Source organism: Glycine soja, chromosome 19 (genome assembly GCF_004193775.1).
Source record: "Glycine soja cultivar W05 chromosome 19, ASM419377v2, whole genome shotgun sequence".
Classification (NCBI taxonomy): Eukaryota; Viridiplantae; Streptophyta; class Magnoliopsida; order Fabales; family Fabaceae; genus Glycine; species Glycine soja.
In genome coordinates this window covers 10,758,589-10,779,615 of record NC_041020.1, presented here as the reverse complement: position 1 = coordinate 10,779,615, position 21,027 = coordinate 10,758,589, and the positions used below count along the sequence as shown (strand labels likewise).

The 21,027-nt window shown below is 31.2% G+C and overlaps 1 protein-coding gene and 1 long non-coding RNA gene across 3 annotated transcripts; one reads left to right on the top strand and one right to left on the bottom strand.

Moving 5' to 3' along the window:
- Nucleotides 1-8,476: 8,476 nt before the first annotated feature.
- On the top strand, nt 8,477-9,510 carry LOC114399575. The gene has a single exon (XM_028361774.1). It carries the CDS (start codon nt 8,483-8,485, stop codon nt 8,954-8,956), a length of 474 nt encoding a protein of 157 aa, XP_028217575.1. The 5' UTR covers nt 8,477-8,482; the 3' UTR covers nt 8,957-9,510.
- A 2,580-nt stretch (nt 9,511-12,090) lies between these two features.
- On the bottom strand, nt 12,091-20,484 carry LOC114399576. 2 transcript variants are annotated; one of them, XR_003663767.1, is made up of 11 exons: nt 20,426-20,484; nt 19,824-20,241; nt 19,459-19,572; nt 18,973-19,068; nt 18,550-18,675; nt 16,779-16,819; nt 15,924-15,974; nt 13,681-13,944; nt 13,477-13,528; nt 13,324-13,378; nt 12,091-12,615 (listed from the first exon to the last, which is right to left on the bottom strand). It is a non-coding gene; the product is annotated as an uncharacterized LOC114399576 (long non-coding RNA). The 2 variants fall into 2 exon arrangements; XR_003663768.1 differs by lacking the exon at nt 13,477-13,528 and having other exon boundaries at nt 12,092-12,615.
- Nucleotides 20,485-21,027: the final 543 nt, after the last annotated feature.

The window sequence follows — 21,027 nt, the reverse complement described above, 5'->3', positions numbered from 1 at the left end:
TTTTAAGTCCTCTTTTCAGACTGGTCAAATAAGCCTAGGTTATGCCTATATGTGATATCGTGATAGTGAACTTCTTCAATTTGAAATCTAAAACAACATTGTTGTCCTTATTCATGTGTCCCTTTTTGCGTCCATGAAAGTGAAACGCGTTGGTCTGTTGGGATGCACTATCATTAGTCAACGTGCAAGAGCTTGTTGATGCTATATGCAATACACTATTTTTATTTATCATGTATACATTTAAACCTCTTAGTGCACATGAGAAACTAGTTTCCTCGTAGTATGCTAGTAGTAAACACCAATGTACTATACCTTATGAAACGGAAAATTCATGTCTGCAATAAATTCAAGTGAACCAACCCTATAATAGAAATGCATTAGAGTGTGCGGGTTGCAGATCTTATTTGAAAATTTGGAACATTGAGCATCTACATTACTGGTATCTTCCACGATTTCTTCAGGGCATATACGGTACCTTGTTTTTTACCATTAGAGACAGCATAGGCGGCTAACAAAGCTTCTTAAATTGAATATATGCATCCTATATAATAAATTGTTCCCTAAGCATAAAAGAAATTATAATTTACTATGTGAGAGAAAGTTGGCATTATTTTCGTAAGGAGTTGTTTGGGAATGAGACAATTCATTTCCCGGGCGTGAGTGCGTGAGCTTGTGAGAGAAAGAACATATGAATGACTATCTCCAACTGTGGAACTTTTTTTTAGGAAATATCAATTTTCTTAAAAAAATAACCCATAAATTTGAAAAATAAAAAACAAAGAGGTGATCCAATGAATCTTGTGACACACTGCTAATGAAAATTTATATATTATGCATTTTTTATTATTTTTAATTTTTTATCATGAAAAAATTGAATAAAAATTCATCAATCTGTAATATTTAATATTTTTATATATAATTATAAAAAAAATTAAAATTTTCATTTAAATCATAATTAAGTAAAACATAAAAAGTGTGAGATTCTTAAAGTTTATTAACTTTCTTTATCATTGAAGGAAATTTCATTATGTGTATCTTAAGAATGACATGGTATTATGTAGACGACCTAAATAATTTTATATTGTCCAAGATACTCAAAATAAGTATCTTAAACATCTCCCATTGGAGACGCCCTATGTAGCATTTCTTAACATCAAATAGTTCATATTAAAGTAAACTTACCAAAAAGTATGAATTTTCCAGGTTATATTAAAAAGTCAGCTATCACATGCCGCATGCACTTCACAAGAAAAGGCCAAAACATCTGACATGTGAATGTTGAAATGCACATGAAAATAAACCATACGTACACACTACAAGAAAAATGACATATACCTATAAACACTTTTGACTACATGTTTAATCTAGTGTAGGTAAAGCCTAGAAAAAACTTTTATCTACAAATACTCATTGTACGTAAAATCAAACACTTATACCTATAGTTGTTTGGTGTAGGAAAAACTCAATAAAAAAAAAATCAACCTACAAATAGTAAGTGTATGTAAAATCTCCTTACATCTAGAATCATTTGGTGTAGGTAAAATTCCAAAAAAATATATACCTACAACTAATTAGTGTAAGTAAAATCATAAAGACTTCTACATACAAATGGTGAGTGTAGGTAAAATCTCAAAAAACTTATACCTACAATCATTTGGTGTAGCTAAAATTACTCTTATTATATAAATAAAATTATTTTTTATAAAAAATATATGATAATAGTTTTCTTAATACATTAAATGTCTTTTGACACACTACAATACAACCACAACCATATTTTTTCATAATATAAAAGTTTTCTGACTCACCAAAACTGCAATTTTTCTTCTCTCTGCGATGGCCTGAGGATTTCTCCAAAGTGGTCGACGATGGGCTGAAGCTCTCCAAGCGCATATACTTCGGGAAGGACAGGGTGGTGTCCCTGTCGAAGCATCTGTCACCGATGGCACGCTTGACCACCGCGTTCCTCCCCTCGGCGCCGATGGTCTACGCGGTGATCTCCGATCCAGGGATCGTGGACAACCCCGACATCCCGAGCTACCAACCGCACGTGTACGGAAGGTGTGATCCTCCAGCGCTGATTCCACTTCATATGAACGCGATTGAGATGGAAGCTGATGTTACCACAATTCCGCTTCAGATCCCACAGCCTCAGTCATCCCCTGCAAAGGAGCCACTGTAAGGGGGTTTTGGAGCGCCGCCAGAACAATCGTGTTTTGCGAATCTCGGCGGTGGCAGAGAGAAGGATGCCGACGAAGATCGTGGCGGAGATGAGGGAAATGGAGAGGCTGTGGACAGCGGGGAGTGGCCCAAGAGGGATTTGACGGCGACGAAAGAGGAGAGAAAGAGAGAGGTGGAGGCTTTGCAGCTGCACTGATTGATGATCTTGTGTGGGTGATGAACATTGTCCCTGTTGCGGCTAAGGTCAACACACTTGGTGCCATATATAAACGTGGATTGATTGGAACCTATATGAAGTGGTATGTCATTTCTTCCATTTTCTAAATAGAAATTATATGTGAGGGACTTTGGACTCATTGTATGGAAAATTAGCTTTCTGATTGCCTAATTAGATTATTTAGCATCATATCTAATGTTGGCAGTTTTGAATTTCTGGATTATGGATAAGTACATACATGACTTTATTTAATCTTAATTTCATACATTGTGAGCTTAACCAGCTAAAATTCAAGGGTGGAGACACTTTTACTTGTGCACTTTTTCTGAAAGCTCATTTTAGAGGATTTTTTTTCTTGAATTGTCAAGGAGTGCCACCTAAGTAACTTCATGAAAAAGAGTTTAATTGCTGATTATCTCTCTGCTTCTATGCTAAACTCAACTCAAATGCTACCAACTTTTGAGTTGAAAACAAATCTTTGTCAATACACTTTTCAATCTAGTAATTATCAAGGATTTAAAAATCAAATCAATACACTTTTCAGCACATGGTAATTGAAGTTTGTCAATACACTTTTGTCCTGTATATATATAGTTTTTTCTTTGCTTTGCCTCTGTTTCTGGTATATATATATATAGTTTTTTTCTTTTTTCACCCACACTCTTGTGCGATTCATGCTACCACTGTCTTTGCAATAATTTTTTATTTTTGAAATTGAGAAAAAAGCTCTATTAGATTTAAGAGCTAACACATATACTCCCACCAGATGCAATATGGACTACATGATACACGCGGCCTCATTGCTATAGTTTAAAATCTTTAAAGAATAGTAGTATTATTTTGGGTGCCCTGGCTATCTATAGTGTTATTCAAGCTGCTCTTCAAATGGCAATTACTGAAGAGAGACCAATTCTAATAGAAGTAAAGTGATAAGTGATAACTTTCTAAGGAAAATATTTGGGTGTGTTCAAAAGAAAAGTGGTAGTGTGTAGTCCAATATTAAGGCATTTTCATGGCAGACTAATTAAATGATATGGTATGTGATCCTGTGGTTAGATTTAGAAAGTCGATAGAAAAAAATGGTTGGTGGAATGATATGGCTGAGTCAGAGCTTATAAACAATTTGAGACAGCAGGTGAGATATACATCTCTAAATCCCTTGATTGATACTGGATTCCATACTAACATATCATGTAGCCTAACAAATTCCTATTCCAAAGTTAAGCAACTTTCTATTCTGACTGCTAGTGCTAGTTAGAAGGCTATGGAAAGGAAGAGAATATCCTCGTGGAAAGTGAACAAAAAGGGATCGAGTGATGAGCTTACCTCCTTTGCAACCATCATCAAGTTTACTGATATGAAATTTTAGTGTTGATGCATGGGAAAGTCTATTGAACACGAACAAGCTGGTTTGCGGATTTTGTCTGATAGATCGCGTAATAGCTTTGGACCCCAGCACCAGTATCTCTAGGATCTTTGCAGCCTCCTGTATGTGCCAAGTTCCTTATTTATTTCATTCAAGTTCTTTATTCTATTGTGTGATTACATTTTCTCTTATGTCAACTTCAACTGCCGAATCCTCTCTCACCCATTATGAGTGCTTCTGGACTTTGACGCACACTTGGCATACCAGGTTTTGTCCATTCTTTATTATAATATTTATTATTTTCAGTGATTTTGGCAGAGTATCTTTTGATATAATCCTGTTGATTATGTGTTACATGAATTCATTATCTTTTATCCCAATGCACCCTCGATATGGTTAAGTGGCTATTGCTTTGATTGGCTTCGGATAGATGTTGCTGGTCATGTCATGTGGTTGGAATGAATAATAAGTATAGCCAATTGTTAAAGCGGATTGGATTATATCATAAACTTGGGTATGAATATTACTGTTTATAGGATGCACAACCAATTAAAAGAAATATGAAATGTTCTATTCTATAGTATATTATATCCTTTCCAAATATATCATTAAACAGACTATTTCTGCTATGAAATTGAGCAGTGTTCTACTGAAAATTTAACTTCAGTTTTCTGTTGGTGATCTATCTTTACATGCTTAAAGCAATTTCTTCCAAATGTAATGGCATGTATATTTTGAAATAATTAACACTTTTTTTAATAAATATTTTAAATTTAATTTTCTTATAATCATTACTGTAATAAACATTTCTCTTTAACTGTAGTCATAAAAACATGTTGATTTATAACTTTTTCATGAGAACAATCATATCAAATTTCTTATATTATTGATATGGAAATTTCAAATCAAACAATGGCGTGATACTATTTTTTTTTAGTTTAATAACATATCTTAATAAAAGCTATTTAACGTTGGAAAAAATGAATAGGTCACATGATTTAAGAATTTAATTATAAAATATATAAAATTGAGGATCATCATATGCTAACCTTTGAAGACCTTATGCTTTTCGGCATCTGCAATAGAGAATTGTTTTTTTAATTGGACTGATTTGTTTTGTATTAAATTTTAATCATATATACAAGTTCTCATGAATGATACCTATTGGAGATCCAACAGCAGCCTGGCTGCCATCTCCGAAACACATCACGATGCTCATCCATCTCAAGTGGACCCCACTAACCACTTTCAGCTTCAGCTTCCTCACCAACACTAAATATATTTATCATTAGCTTATGCTGCTTGTTTTTTTTTCTCAAATTTTTATTTGCTGGCTTTGTGCTATTTTCTTCTATAACATTTTTTAATAGTCATTATGCAGATGAAGTTAGATTGTCAAATTAATAAATTGGTTTTCTAAGTTTTCTTGCTTTCATTTGGGAATAGTAAGAGGAAAGCTGGATCATCTGCGGCAATGCTTTCAGGTCCTAGCCCATCATCATGTGTTATTTTTTTAAAAATTGTGCTTTGGATCCCTTTCTACCTTTTAATTTAACAAGTCCTCTATAAGGAATTTAATTGATCTTTAAGGGTCATTTCAGGTCCAGTTTGCAGCATGTAGGGACTTGAGGCATGCTCAAAACTAGGGAGTATGATACAAACACTCTCTAACTGATAATGCATCTTTTTATCAAGTAGGAGCTTGAATAACCTGTACTCATATGTCTGATTATTAGTAAATCAACTGCCTGTATGTGGAAAAAAGTACTTGGATTGCCTCCTCTGATGGTAAACATGGCTAGTGAGACCGGATAGTGGTAATATCAGTGTAAAATTGTAATTTCTCTGCCTCATTACTTGAGAGCTTTGAATTTTTGAACTATGGCATAGGAATATGGTAATATCCACCCTAAATCATGTTGCTAAATATAAAATTGGTTCTTTTTTAAATTGGTTGTGATTTATTGTAAGTTTTGAAATTTAAATGGCTCGGGTACTTAGATCAACTTGGAATAGCATCCTGCTACAACACTAAAGTCTATTGCAGGCAGACTTTAATTGGAGGGAACTATGGTCTTCTCAATACCACCACCTTTGCTCTCAATCCTGACTACTACAGGTAAGTACTAATTGAAAATTGCAACAAACGAAAAGAGAATACTTTTTTTTCCTTGAAGGTTACTTGAAGATTTTTGGTGATTATTACATCATGTTTGAACATATCTAATCCTAGGTTCTGGCCTTGTTTCTAAATAGTACAGTTTTGTGGCATCAGTTAATGGGAAAGAAGGTTCTTGCGGTCTCAAGTGATGTTCATATTAAAGACTTTTACCTACAGTTAGAAAATGTAAGTAGAAGTTAATGACTTTTACCTACAGTTGAAGATGATAGATACATATTAAAGACTTTTTACCTACAGTTAGAAAATGTAAGTAGAAGTTAATGACTTTTACCTACACACTATACATAGTAGGTAAAATCTATAGTGACAGACAATTAGTCGTCATTATACGCCCCCTCAAAGTTGACAGAAAAAATGTCTGTAGGACAAAGTCTATCATACATTTACCTACGAATTTTTTTATTTATAGTGACAGTTTTTGTCTGTAGGTATAGGTCATTTTTCTTGTATGTGGGATAGACAAAAAGGTCGACTACTACATTCTACCATGCATGTCATTAAAAAGAAAAAGAAAAATCTGAATTAGGGATACAATTAAAATGTTCAAAAATATCAACGGTCCTTATAATAAGTAAAAATATATTTTATTCCGAAAACGACACTATCCTATAGACGTTAAAAAAATATTATGATAACTACAATTCTTGCTTCCCCAATACTTGCCCAGGTATAGTATTTTGCCTATTTCATTCGTACCAAAGTTATCTACATTATATTCTTACTGGACAAATAAGTTTTTCTATTTGATTGATCCAAAAGAAATGAAACATTTATAAAAAAAAATAAGTAAACATTGAAATGTTGAATATTGACTAAAACCCAAACACCATAGAAAACAACAATTAAATGTACCCCTTTTCTCTTCACCATGGTCAATTTCCTAAATAATGCTCACATCTCTGCTGGAAAAAAAATAAAACTTTACACATGAATTGACATGATTTTAAATTTTAAATTCAAGAATACTTTAATGTTATAAAGTTTTAGGCTATATATACTTGTTTGTATAATAGTAACATACGGTTATCATAGGACAGGAATAAGTAGTGCGATTTAGGGTAATGCATAACATTAAACACATGAAGTGTTGATACTAAAGTAAGGATATTAAAAACCAAACTAAACAGATCCATTCAAAAAAAATATTGAAAATTGTAAAAATTAAAAATCTCAAAAATCATATATTTTTTGTAGTTTGATTTTGATTTGGTTTCAAATCTTGTTATAAAACGTAACAAAACTAGGTATTATAATTGTAATGATTTTATTTAATGGTTGTTTAGCATTACTTTTATCTTAAATTTATAATGATTATAGTATGTGATTTATAGTGTATTTCTTTCTATAATAATAAATAATTATAGTATTAGATTAGATTATAATATGTGATTTTTGTTGTGGTAATTAATAATAAGTAGTAAATAATTTATGATATTTTTGTAATCAAGACTAATATATTATTTTCATATGTTAAAAAATAATGTGCCAATATTTTAAAAAAAAATTAGTGTATCAAGTGATGCATAATTTACTATTATGTACAAAAAAAATTGATAATATCATTTTATAATAATGTTAAATAAAAGTAAAACAAAAAAAAAATCAACTAAAATATATTTTCTAAAACTTAATACAAATATAATTTATTTTTAAAATAATATAACATAATAATTATTATGTATGATTACTTAATAGATTTTGAATTATAATAATATATTAAAAAAAATCTGATAAATCAAACCATATCAAACCACAAAAAATTGGTTTGGTTTGATTTGAATTTGATGTTATACCTAAATTGTATCTTTATTTTATATTTGATTTGAATAACTTTTTATCTAAAAATCGAATAAAATAGCACTAGGAACAACACCTATGACAGAAATCGAAGCATATATTATTCAACTTAAGAAGATGATGAGGCTTGAGTGCTGAGCTAAATTTATATGCATTCCACTTATAAATAGGTTTAGGTAGTTTCCTCTACCAATGATAGACATATTCATCTGTTGTCAATTGCAGATGCTCGTACACTACTACAAAAAGTATTTTTTACGACATTCTTTTTACATCGGTCGATAAAAAAATCGACTTAGAAAGAACACGGTGGCATTTTTGAAATTAAATGCAACAGCTTTACGACGGTTTTACAAAAACCGCCTTAGAAAATTGTCATTCTAAGACGGTTTTGTCAAAATCATCTTAGAATATTTTGCACCTATATATATGTTATATTTCTCTTTCTCTTGTGGGACTCCTAAGAAGAACTCTAATCATGCCGCCATTAGCATCTTTGCAACTTCGGAGGCCTTTACTCCATTCTCGTTCCTTACCATTCACATCTCCCTCTCTGATTCATCACCCTCCTCTATTTTCCTTGACATTCCTCTTCCCATTTCTATTCTCGAACTCTCTTCACCCCTTCGTTCTTCATAACAAGACATTTCTCATCGGAAACCCAAACGGATAAGATTGCTAGCTCTCTCTCCTCAGAGCTTCTCAAAGAGCCAGACTCGGACGCTCTCTCCGTCTCGCAATGCCTCAACTTGAGCTTCTCCCACATCACTCCAACCCCCAATTTAATTCTCCAAACCCTAAACCTCTCCCCTCAAGCTGGTTGCACTATATTAGGGTTCCACCAATGGCAGCAAGTGGGGGTTGCAACAGCTTCTTAACATTGTTGTGTGCAGGTGCAGTGCAAAATCAACATGTATCACACCCTACAGCATTTTTGGGAGTTCCTAAGAACAATCAGAGAAAAATGAAAACACCGCACAGGTTAGTTGTGGTTGCGGTGACTCAAGGCTCTGCTGAATCAAGCAAGTCCGATGAAAAAATCCCTTCGTGGGCCAAACCGAACTCCGATGAACCACCGCCATGGGCCCAGGACGAGCCCAACAACAACAGTTCACAACAAGAAGGATTTGAGATCCCGTTCTATGCTTATTTGCTTGCCTCTGCTATCACTGCAATTGCCACTGTAACTAACCGACATCTTATTACTAATTAATATAATTGTTTTTCTTTTTGATTGTTTCCTACTTTTCACTCATATGTATTTTGTATTATTTATCTTTTGCTTCCAAGATAGGTTCCCTTTTCGAATATGTATATCAAAAGCCTATTTTCGGAGTATTAAGCTTTGACAGCCTGTTTTATGCTCCCTTGCTTGGTTTTTTTGTCTTCACCGACATTCCCTCATCGGTAATTATTATCCATCTATGTTCAGATTGAGAAGCCCAAAGTAAAATCAAGGAAATCAATTAACATTAATAGTAATAACTTGTTGGTTAGTGGTGATGTCTTAATGTTTAATTCTTTAGGCTTTTCTGTGGTTCAAGTATGTTTAAGCTGCTAACAAGGAAGCAGAGGAACAAGATAAGAGGGATGACTATTTATAGGGTCTTAGTGGTTCAGAGTTGAACACACTTTCTTTGTTGTATTGATGTAAGTTATATGAGGAAATTGCACATAATGCCTATTGTATGTCACACTTTAAATTTAATGTGAATATTCATGCTTTGTATGAAATCAGAGATTAGTATGATATAATATTGAGCACCATGGCATTGTGTAGTCAGTGCAATTTCTGTCAAAGTGAAAATTTGTGTTGTCATCAAGTCTATCATCTGAAAATGCTTGACTCTATCATTACAAATTTTTTATATCACTCAAAACTTACTTTCAATAATGGTATGATATTATATATAAAAAGAAATATTGCATAATTCTTGAGAATAAGTTTTGGGTGAAATAAAATAACACATTTCAACATACATCCTAATTTCTTTTTTGTTTTCCCGATCAAGAAAATGTAAGTATTCATATAAATCTAGTCCAACAACCTCTCTTCCTCGGTATTACCTTTATGCTGCATTCCACTTTTGACTTGAACCAAATGCTAACTAGTTTATAAATATGGTAGTTTCAAAATTTTCTTTTGTTGTTTTGGACTTTGGCGCTTATATGAAATTTGTTTTTGATGATTTTGAGGAAGTAGGACTTGCTTTAGTTATGTTGATTTGTTAATTAGTCTTAGGCGTGATGGTATGTCTAATTGATTTTACTGGCTTTGCAAATTACATGTTGTTTTTAAATGACATTGTCGAGTCTCACTCTTGGATTCCTTCCTCTCGAATTCATTCCCCTCATGTTTGATGATGTTTTCAATTTCTTTGATTATGAAGATTTCAATTTACACATATTGGTCCTTGACTATTGACTCTACTTCAGGTATGATCCTTCAACTGATATTTATGAAATGGACTTCTTTGTTGTTCCAGACCTTAATTTTTTCTACAATTTGAAAACACATATCGTCGTATCCTGAAACTGTTCTTTTAACTCTTGCATCTGAGACACAATTTAAGGGAGAGATAACTCTTTGGCCCAGTTTTTGTCTACCTTAACTTTGTTCCCAACAAATCTCAGTTTTGGTCTCTCTGGTCAGATGTTGTAGAACAGGTATATACTTATTACCCTTAACTGCACTCGCCTGTGGTTTATGCATATGCCAATTCCTCTTGGAATCATAGAATTTGAAATCCAATCTCTCCTGGAATTTATCTCTGTTATGCCTACTCAAATTGCATATATTCCTCTTTCATTTTCCATCATTCAATTGTTTCCCGTTCTCATAATAGGCTTCAGCACTACCACATTGAATCATATCATGTCACATAATTTGCCATCTATAATAATGAGTAATTCGGAGCTTACATGGTGTAAATTGGTAGTTTGAATTATCGATGTTCAATATGTCAGTTCTTCCCTATCCAATTATAGTATACCTAACAATTCATATTAATAAGAAACACGGTTAATTTTAGAGTTTATTAGCACACTAAAAACCATATAATTTAGAAGCATTGAGGATGTACTGTATTTTAAGAATAACAAAATAGAAATATCTTACCTTGACATGGCCTTTCCACTTCTACATGCACTATAGATTTTTAGATTTTTAATGACGTTGTTGTGTGGTTTTAGATTTTTAATATTCCTTTTAAGTCCTTACATTAACTCTAGTTAGTTTAATGCTAAAAAATAAAAAATATTAATTGAGAAATTAAGATAATAAAGAATATTTTAAAATAAGATAATTAAATTATTTTAAAGGGCATAATTCACTTATGTAATATATTTATTATTGGATGAATAATATTTTAGTCTTTAAATGTATAAATCAGTAATAATTTAATGTTAAAAAATAAAAATAAAAATTTAATTTTTGAATGTATAAAAAGTGTCACACCTTAAAAAAAGTTTAACAAATAGCATGTCAAACTTAAACTTTAAATTTTTTGAGATTTATTATATTTTTTAGTTCCTAAATTTTTTTAAGTTTCTATTTTTAGCTCTTAGATTTAATTTTTTTTACTAATCAACATCTTTTTAAGTTTTTTCGTTTTTATTTCTAGTTTTTTAACTCTCTTTTTTCATCCTTATGAGACTAAAAAAAATCAATAATTAAAACTAAAAATCTTAAAAATTTGGATTCAAATATAAAAATTCTAAAAAGATTTAGGACTAAAAAAATAATAAATCTCATATTTCAAATAGGCAGGTCAGGCTAATTTATCCAAAACTTTATTCAAGCCACCTTATTATTCTACTACTAAAATAACTCCACTTTGTTCGAATTACTACTACCAAAAGGCTTTTTAACGAAGGTTAAAAAGACCTTTTAACGACGGTTGTAAACCGTCATTGTATGTAATGATGTTAAAAATAAAATATTTTTTACAACGGTTGTTATATTAACTGTCATAAAAAGTGAGATATTTTCTAAGACGGTTATTTACTAATAATCGTCTTAAAAAGTGATGTTAAATAAGCTTTTCTAAGACGATTATTATAAAATAACCGTCTTAGAAAATATACTTTGTAAGATGGTTATTTATTAATAACCGTCTTAAAAAGTGATGTCAGACAAGTTTTTCTAAGACGGTTATTACTAAATAACCGTCTTAAAATATATACTTTCTAAGACTTTTATTAAGAAATAATCATCTTAGAAAGTATGCATTCTAAGACGATTATTCGTAATAACCGTCTTAGAAACTTCTTAAATACCATGAGAAATAGTATTTCATTGTGAATGATTTAAACACACTATTATCAAGGAAAATTCTCCAATTTTAATTAGATAGTAATACAACAGCAAAGGTCATAAACTACCAACCTAAAACAGGTCATAATCAACATTCATGAAATATATGCTGATTCATTAAACTTGATAATTGACTAAGCACTAACATAAATTTAAAAGGAAAATGAAAATATGTTACAGAGTTCTAATTAACATCAGAAGAAATTTTGATAGAACCAAGTTTAATAAAGTTTTTTGACAGTAACTAACTGTAATAATACAGTAGTTAATAAAGAGATTCCTATTACAAACATGTTAAAACAATAATAATAAAAATAATAACAATAACTATAAACTTGCTCCAAAGCCACTTTATTTCAGTTGGCTTCTAGACAACTTCGTCAACATGAGTTGAATTAATTGAGTGAAGTGCAGAAGCTTTTTACATAATTCAAAATAAGCATCCCATGAAAATAAACTAAAGACAAACTAATAATAAACATACTAGAACTTACCCAGGTAATGTGTTCAAAAGATAAGTAACCTCTATCACCAAAATTGAAATTTGTATCAGCCTCCTTTGACAATAAACACATTTGACCAGTCAGTATTTGACTGATATAGTTTTTAATTTATTATAAATTAAATTAAAAAAATTGAATTAATTAATAAGTGACATTTATCCCCAACAAATATTATTATAAATTAATCAGAATAAATATTTTTAAAAAATTGTAAATTAAATATATAAAAGATTCATAAAAGACATAGCAGATGTATTATTTAATTTAAATTTTGTTTTGTTATAATTTAATAAAATTTTGCCTGACATATGTTATGTACCTAAGATAATAAACATGTAATAGGGAAGATTAGAGCCTTATATGACATACGAAAAAAAAAATTACATTTTTGTTTAACGTGGAAAGATTTTAATCATGCTTTATAATCAGAATTTGAAATTATATTGCCAACATCTTAAAACTTATCTAAAATATGATGCTAGTAATTCTTATGGTGTTGATGGTAAAAATTTATTTAAAGAATTAAAAGTTATTACAAACATTTTAACAATTAAATCAAAGTCAAACTTTATAATATTAACATATTTATTTTTTTATTTTCAAGAAATATACTATTAGTAAGTTATATTTTTAGATAATTATAATTTATTATAATTCCATCACTCTTACGAGACTTAAGTTAGATAATTATAATTTATTTTTAGATATAAAAAAGGAAAATTGCATAACCATTTTGCAATGAACAGGGCAAGGTTCAAGTACCTTGCTACGGTTCTGTATTTTGAAACTCCTAGAGAGAACCCACTTTTTGCTTTTTCTACATAATAAAGAAAATTTATCCATGATAAAGAGCTTGATATCAAGTTATTAATTCACAATAGCTAGAAATATCAGAGGTTGGAGATTTATTCTAACCAACTCATTCACCAATTAACTTCAAATGACACCATTGAAGTAGCAAGGGCATCTAATATAACACAAAATTTCATTTTCAATTCAGCATAACAAAAATAGTAATTGGCTCAGCATTAATAAGCTAGAGATATGTAACATCAATCAGAAACAACAATTTAGATAAAAAAGAATCCTACATCCATGATCAGGTTTTGATAGGCTTACCTTCAAAATATTTCATCACTAGCAGCTGCATAATTGTATAAATACCCAGAAGGCCAGAACCTTTATTATACCTCAAATTAGTTCCTTCTAGCAAGCATAGCAACAAGACAAGTAATTGAGGTTAAGCCATTGTGAAAGATTAATTAACACTAAAATTTACCTACCACGACCAAGTCTTATACTTTACAAGAACTTTGCAGACTTAGCTCTTGCTTTGAGGGTATCTTTCTTTGACTATGCCTCCTGTATCTTACGCTCCAAAAGCTGTTGAGAAAAAAAAATTTGTTACATGCATTACTCCAACATGATTCCCAAATAGTGCTAATAAATATATTATCAAAGGAAAAAATTAGTATTACACATCTATGAAATAAAAAATATATTAATAACTTATTTTTCATCTTTGGTGAGTTTGTTTAATTTTTTTAATAAAATAAAAATCTTCAATTTTTCTCTAGTATTTGTGTAAATTGTTTTTATTTAAAATAAATATTTTTGTTAATAAATATTTTTCTCCAGTCAGGGAAGGGAAGGACAACACCAAAGGGTTCCTGCAGCAGACAGGGGAGAAGGTGAAGGGCATAGCCCAAGGTGCTACAGAGACTGTGAAGCAAACCCTTGGCTAGGGCCAGCATGATGAAGACAATCGCAGAAATTACTAGCTGCTACTATAATTAAAGTACTTTCTTGTATGGTTTACGCAACATGACTTTTAAATAATCTGCTTTTCCCTGCACTCCTACGTAAGGAGTGTACTATTATCCGCAGTTTCTATTCTCTAGCTAGTTTCATCATGTATGTTCAATGCTATATATAGTCTTGAATTAATGTCAACTATGTTCTAATAATGCTACACCCTTGGTTTGTATTTTTTTTTAGGTACATTATTACACTCATGTGTCTCACGTATGCTAAATCAAAATCAACATAACTCATACACTTCAAATGGAATTATAATTTGCCAACTACTAGTACTATATAAAATAATTTCACAATATAAAGTATGAATTTAATTGAAATACTCACCAGAAACTTTAGAAGTTATTAACTTAAATTTATTGAATTTTAAATTAGTTTCTAATACTATCCATATATTAAAATTAAACTCTAAAAAGAAGCAATACATCTCATTGGTTTAATGATGGTTGGAAAACATATATTATTCCTTTACATAAATATTCCCCTAACATAAGAAAAATATATTATTCTTGTCATAATATTTTTATAATTTATGTTTTATTTTTTATTTTTTATTTATCACATTATTTTTTTTTCTTTTTGAGTTACAGTATATTCCAGTAAAATTAATCATGCATTAAAAATTATGAAGAATAAAAATATTCACATGAAAGTATGAGATAGAATGCAAATAATTAACTTCCGCGATTCTATTCAACGTATAGGACAGAATAAAAATAATATTCCTACTCTCATATATATTAAGATGCATGTAAAAGTACTAAGACAAAAACCAACGATCCTGCAAAAGACACGCAGATTTTAAAAAATGGTAGCATGGGCAATCTAGGACAAGCCATTTAAGCTAGTCAATTCTACAAAAGTTACAAAACATTGTGTTATAAATATTTAGATATATTAAGCTTGGATACAGTTCAAAACAGTCCAATTAATCTTAACCATTATGGTTGTATGATTGGAGGAAAAACAAAGCAAAGTAGAAGAGACACCAAGACGACGCATCGACTTCTTGGAGCTTTCTCTCTAATCACAAGAGGAACCCAGGAGTCATTGCCTTCACATATTATATCCCCAAGATAGTTTGGTACACCATTAAAATTTAAAAGTGGGGGTGAAAATTTTGGGGAATGACCCCTAAATTTTCGTGTGAAATCAATTTTTGTGTCACAGAAAATCCTATAAGGCGCAACCCACACAACCCAAACATTGGCGTATAAATCATTCCACTAAAAACTAGAAGAAGAAAAAACACTATTCCTATAACTTCTCTCTCACTAGAGAATAGCCAAGACCAAAAAAACAATCACCTCAAAGATAGATCGCATGTTAGAATTATTCGAGAAATTATTCGAGAAGATATTAGTACGGGAAAAGCTCATTATGAACTAGATAAATATTGAAAAACAAATCATGAATGAACCACTTTAATTACCTAAGCTCTTATAAGGATGAAGCAGAGAATAGCCAAGACCACTATGCTAAATTTTCATCACAACAACACAGATTAATACAGATAAAAGAAGTATAACAACCAGAATGCATACCTCTTCCCTCGGTAGGCCAAGAACTAAAGCATATACCTAAAAGCTATCTTTCTGCATAGAAGAGTTTTCATTGAAACGAGTAATTGCATAAACTAAAATCAAATTTAACCGAAAATATGTCATGTGTTGCTTCAATTTAAATTTAGATTTAAAATTATTATTTCATGATTTGTTTTATTTATATTGTAACTAAGAACTCTATTAAAAATATACTTTAATCGAACATATAAATATTAAATACAGCATATGTTTGAAATCAAATATCATATTAATACATTTAAAACAAATATAAGGCTATATAAGTAAAAAAAAATGAGTTTATCAATCTCTTATTTAATTATATACCTTTTATATATTTTTAATTCATTGATGAGACTTTACACAACCTAAAACTTATTCATTGATATATGCATACGTTTTCTATGCATGCTTTTTACATGATATCATTTTTTATTTAGTGAGTGAATTCAGTTAGGCAGATATTATATGCTGCAAAATATGATTCAAATAAAGCTACCATTGAGCACCCTAACATAACAAAAGAGAGAGAGAGAGAGATTTTAGAAATTAAAACTATATAATTTGAAGTATTAAAGAAGAAAATTGAAAAAACTGAAAATTATAGAAATCATGATCACGTAGTATTAGGTAATTTTTTTTCTTTTGTTAAATAAAGAAGAGATGCTCAGTATGTTCTATATTGCTGTAAAAAGTTAGTTTTTATTTGGTTAGATTTAAAGGAGATGAGATCTAAATGTAACTAACTTCTTAGTGTATATTTCTAATCTAAAAAGATATCTAACTAGAGATCTAAGTGTAACTAACTTATATATTTAAGGCTGAGAAAATACGTACCAAGCTGGTCTAGACAACTCATCCACATCTTGGAGAATATTCTGCAATGGAACAATGTTACTGCAACTTTAATTTATAAGTAAATAAAAATCTTAGTCAAAGTTAAAGTTAGCAATCGCAGCATTCACTTTAGATTATCTTCATCTATAGAAGAAATAGAGTATATTTTACAACAACCATCCTAGCAACGATACATATAATTAAAAGTAAAAGAAATTGCTTCACCATTGTGCTTATGCAAGAAAATTCCAATTGACTTCTTCATCAGATTCAGTTTTGATAAAGAAAATCATTCAAATAAGGGACTTTATTATCTTCAAAGAGCTAAGTACGGAAGAGGCCAAAAAGAGGATTCAATCTTGGAGCACCAATGAACAATTGTTTTTGGCAAAGTCTATGAATACATTAGAGGTGTCAAGCCTACTGTTAGTTGGTGTTCTGTTATATGGAACCCAACAATCCCCCTAAGATGTCTTTCATTCTGTGGCTTGCTAAAAGGAACAGGCTGCTTACTCTTGACAAAGTTGCTTTTTTGAACAAAGGGTTCCCTCTGCCCTTTATGTTCAAATGAGGCTGAGTCAAATGCTCATTTGTTCTTTTCTTGCAGGAAATCTCTCCAAGTTTGGGCTCACATTCGTGTTTGGCTCCTTTCCGCAGGCGTTTTACTTCTTTACAGCGCATTACTGACTCTTTAATTAGGGGCAGATCCACATCAGGTGTTCAAGGAAAATTACGTTGTCTGGCTATAGCAATTACAGTCTACTGCATCTGGCTATCTAGGAACAAGCTGATTTTTGAAGATTATCAATTTTCTGTAATAGAGGTTATTAGCAAGATTAAGTTTCTTATGTATAGACAAGCGCACCTGTTGCATTTGTTTTAGCATCTTGATATAGGCCTTCTTGTATTAGGGAGGTTTTTGATTTTCTCTAGCTGCGGGGTATGCCCCGTTTATTGTTGTATCATTTAGGGTTTAATTTAATTTACATTTTTCCCAAAAAAAATAAGTAAAAGTTTTTGAAGAACCAAGAATCAGAAAAAGACATGGATAAAGATGATCTGCATATTCAGTAATATTTCTCAAGCACATCCACTTACTAAGCTGAGTATACCTTAAATTTCTTTTCATGAAGCAAGAAATAACAAAGCACATCAAAGATTATTAGAGAAATAAACATCCATGGCAATATAGGAAAAAGGTAATTAAATTTGGCATTTGGCTTCTACTTGTTTTCATTTTATGTTCTAAACAAGATCTCTTATCCTCCTAACTCTCTGTACTCATATCTTTGTTTGAATGAATTTCTTCTTTTATTATATAAAAACAAGCTCATACATTTCTAATTATTCAATGCAAGGAAAGAGAATTAATCTTTCAAGAACACTACAATGAAAATGCAGGGAAAAATATTCCATACATACTATACAATTAACAACTGGATAACTCCTCTTTCCTAATTACTTGTATATTTTGACATAGGACGACCTAAAGCTTTTGAAACAATGTGCATCCAAAATCTATAATGGCAATCAAAATATATAAAGCAATCAATATAGTGAAAGTGAGCAAAACAGATCCATCTCACTAATGCACATTGTTAAAAAGAAAGAATGTATATAAATGTGATTCTTGTATGTCAGCACGTGCCTTCAGTACGAGCAAAAAAATTTAATTCAATTTACAGGTCTACATAATATCAATTGAAAAATATATTCAACACATTATTAAAAAAATATATTTAATTAGTAGAAAGTGGTGTATTATTTTTACCTTTAGCAGAAATTAATTAGTAGTCTATAATCAAAATCCTCTGCTACAGCTCTGCTCCCCTAGTCTGCCACACCCCCTTCATCATCACTTGCCTTTATTCATCTACATAAGTTCATAAATTGATCTCTGCGGGATCAAACAAGTTGAGATTAAACTGATTTAACAATCAATCTAAAAGCTAAAAAATAAATCATAAAATAAATGTTTCAAGACTAATAACATTTCAAATTTTCTTTCAAATTTCCATGTGCATCACCCAACATAGGCCTTCAGTGTATTTCAAGACCTAAACAATAAATTGCAATAAGAACACCCAGATTTCCATATGAATCAAAATTAGTAACACTTCAATTTAAATTGCAATAAGAACACCCAGATCTCCATATGAATCAAAATTAGTAACATTTCAATTTGTTAACTTACGACATCTTTACGTATAGCTTCAAGTTCCTCAGGAGTTTTGGCAGAAATTTTTTCCTCATAATACCTCTCTTTCCAGCCAGGTTCTCCCAACTTAATCTGTTGAAACCACAAATATAAGCTAAATGAACTGAATAACTTAAAAAGAAAAAGAGAAACAACTTTCGACAAATAAAAATGCAGTATAAAAGTAGGGAAAAACATGAATACAACCCAAAAATACAGGGACAAGCCTATATTGTATAATAATGGAAACAAAATTAATCAATTTCAGTTTGTTTCATCAATTTAATCATCTTAATATTTCCTTCGATTTTATTTTTTTTATAGGAAAGTTAACATGTCAACATCACCATAACACCAATAGCTTTATTTACAAATTATATGAAGTTACTGCTAACTAGATATCTCTAATTTCTCTTAAAAATGATTTATTCAAAACAAGGCAATACCAAAAGTAATGAGAAAGGGTGGAGTATTTAGACTGACCTTAATATGAATAAAATCAGCCCGTGCCTCATTGGCAACAGCTTTGGCAATCAGTGTTTTACCACAACCAGGAGGTCCATAAAGAAAAAATCTCGTCACAAGATTCACCCCAAACTTCAGAAATAAATGAATTGAAGAACATGATGAGCCTGAGATTTACAACTTACAATATTTTTCTTGAAACGGAAAAGACAAAAATCAATTAATCAACTTTAAGAAATAGAACATGAAACTTAGCAAGAGAATTTAAATATATAGCTACCAAATTATTGAATATTGATTAGAGAATACGATTTATCAAGAGAATGTAAATAAGATTTACTATTGAAGGGGAAGTATGAACACTGATTTCGAGGTGGACTTACTAATAATAATCTCCACGGTTTTGTGGACTTCCTATGCACCTAGCGATAATGCTTCGAACAGAGTCAACTCCGCGAACTACATCCCTGTCGCCGCGTGCCGCCGATTAACTCTCCCCCGCTCACTGTTGTCGAATCGCGTCTCCTTCTCTGTTGTGTTGAACCACATTGTCCACAACGCCTTCGTGGCCACCGTATCACATGGACGCACCACGTGGAGACTGTGCAGGACTCCCTCGAGGAGAGGCGCAACTTCACACTCTGCCTCCTGAAGCGCCATTGCCACATGCTCGTCTCGCCATACATCATGCGTCGAGGAGTTCGAGCATGTCTCACGAGTGGAGGCTATTCACCAACAACACCACCGCTTCAGACTTCTCCGAATTGAGTTGCGTTTCATCCCCATCCATCAGTCATTCGCCTACAAAACCCTAGCCTTCAAGAACAAACTCAAGAAACTAATTTGAATCGCTCGCACTGTTAGATCTAAGAGCCATTAACACTAAGCAAGACTATAAGATGTGTGATGTGTGTGGAAGAAAGACAGAGAGGGAGAGGGAGAGAGAGAAAGAGACATGAGAAGAAGTCTGTGTCGATTGAGTTACCTGGTTAGGAGAACACACGCCTTGTACTCACTCTCGATTACTATGATTTTCTTGAAAACCTGTCGTCGTTTTAAGATTTTATTTTTAAAATGCTGAATATATTTACAAAATTGCCACCTATACACAAACGATGCCAGCTTTTAAACAACCGTCTTTAAATTGGTGTCGTAAAAACTATCTTTTTTAGTAGTGAATTGATCTCTTTTTATTAATTTATTTATAATTCTATACCAGTTTAATCAATCAATTAGCTTAAAAAGTGTGATTTTGCTGCAAATGAGTATTCAGAAGGGTAAATATTTATTTTCTATAAGGCATTTGCGTAGTAATGTTCTTTCATTAGTAGCGGAAATGTATAACAAAGGTGGACCTTGAATATCTTTCTAAATTTCTCAGCAATCTGTTCCCCTATATTTACACGTGATAAATTATTATACTGTGATTTTAGTATATTTTGCAATGTAATTGAGCTTCTAATTTCTCATTAATTTTAGTCTTTTAGATTTACTGTATGTGGTAATAGTTGATCGCTTGTTACTATGATAACATTCCTGCTACATGTCAGTTTTTTAGTACTAATCCCCCTCTTGCTCTTACTATTC

What these genes read in the sequence shown, in the direction of transcription:
- LOC114399575 (XM_028361774.1), top strand. Translation starts at nt 8,483, where the DNA reads ATGCCTCAACTTGAGCTTCTCCCACATCACTCCAACCCCCAATTTAAT.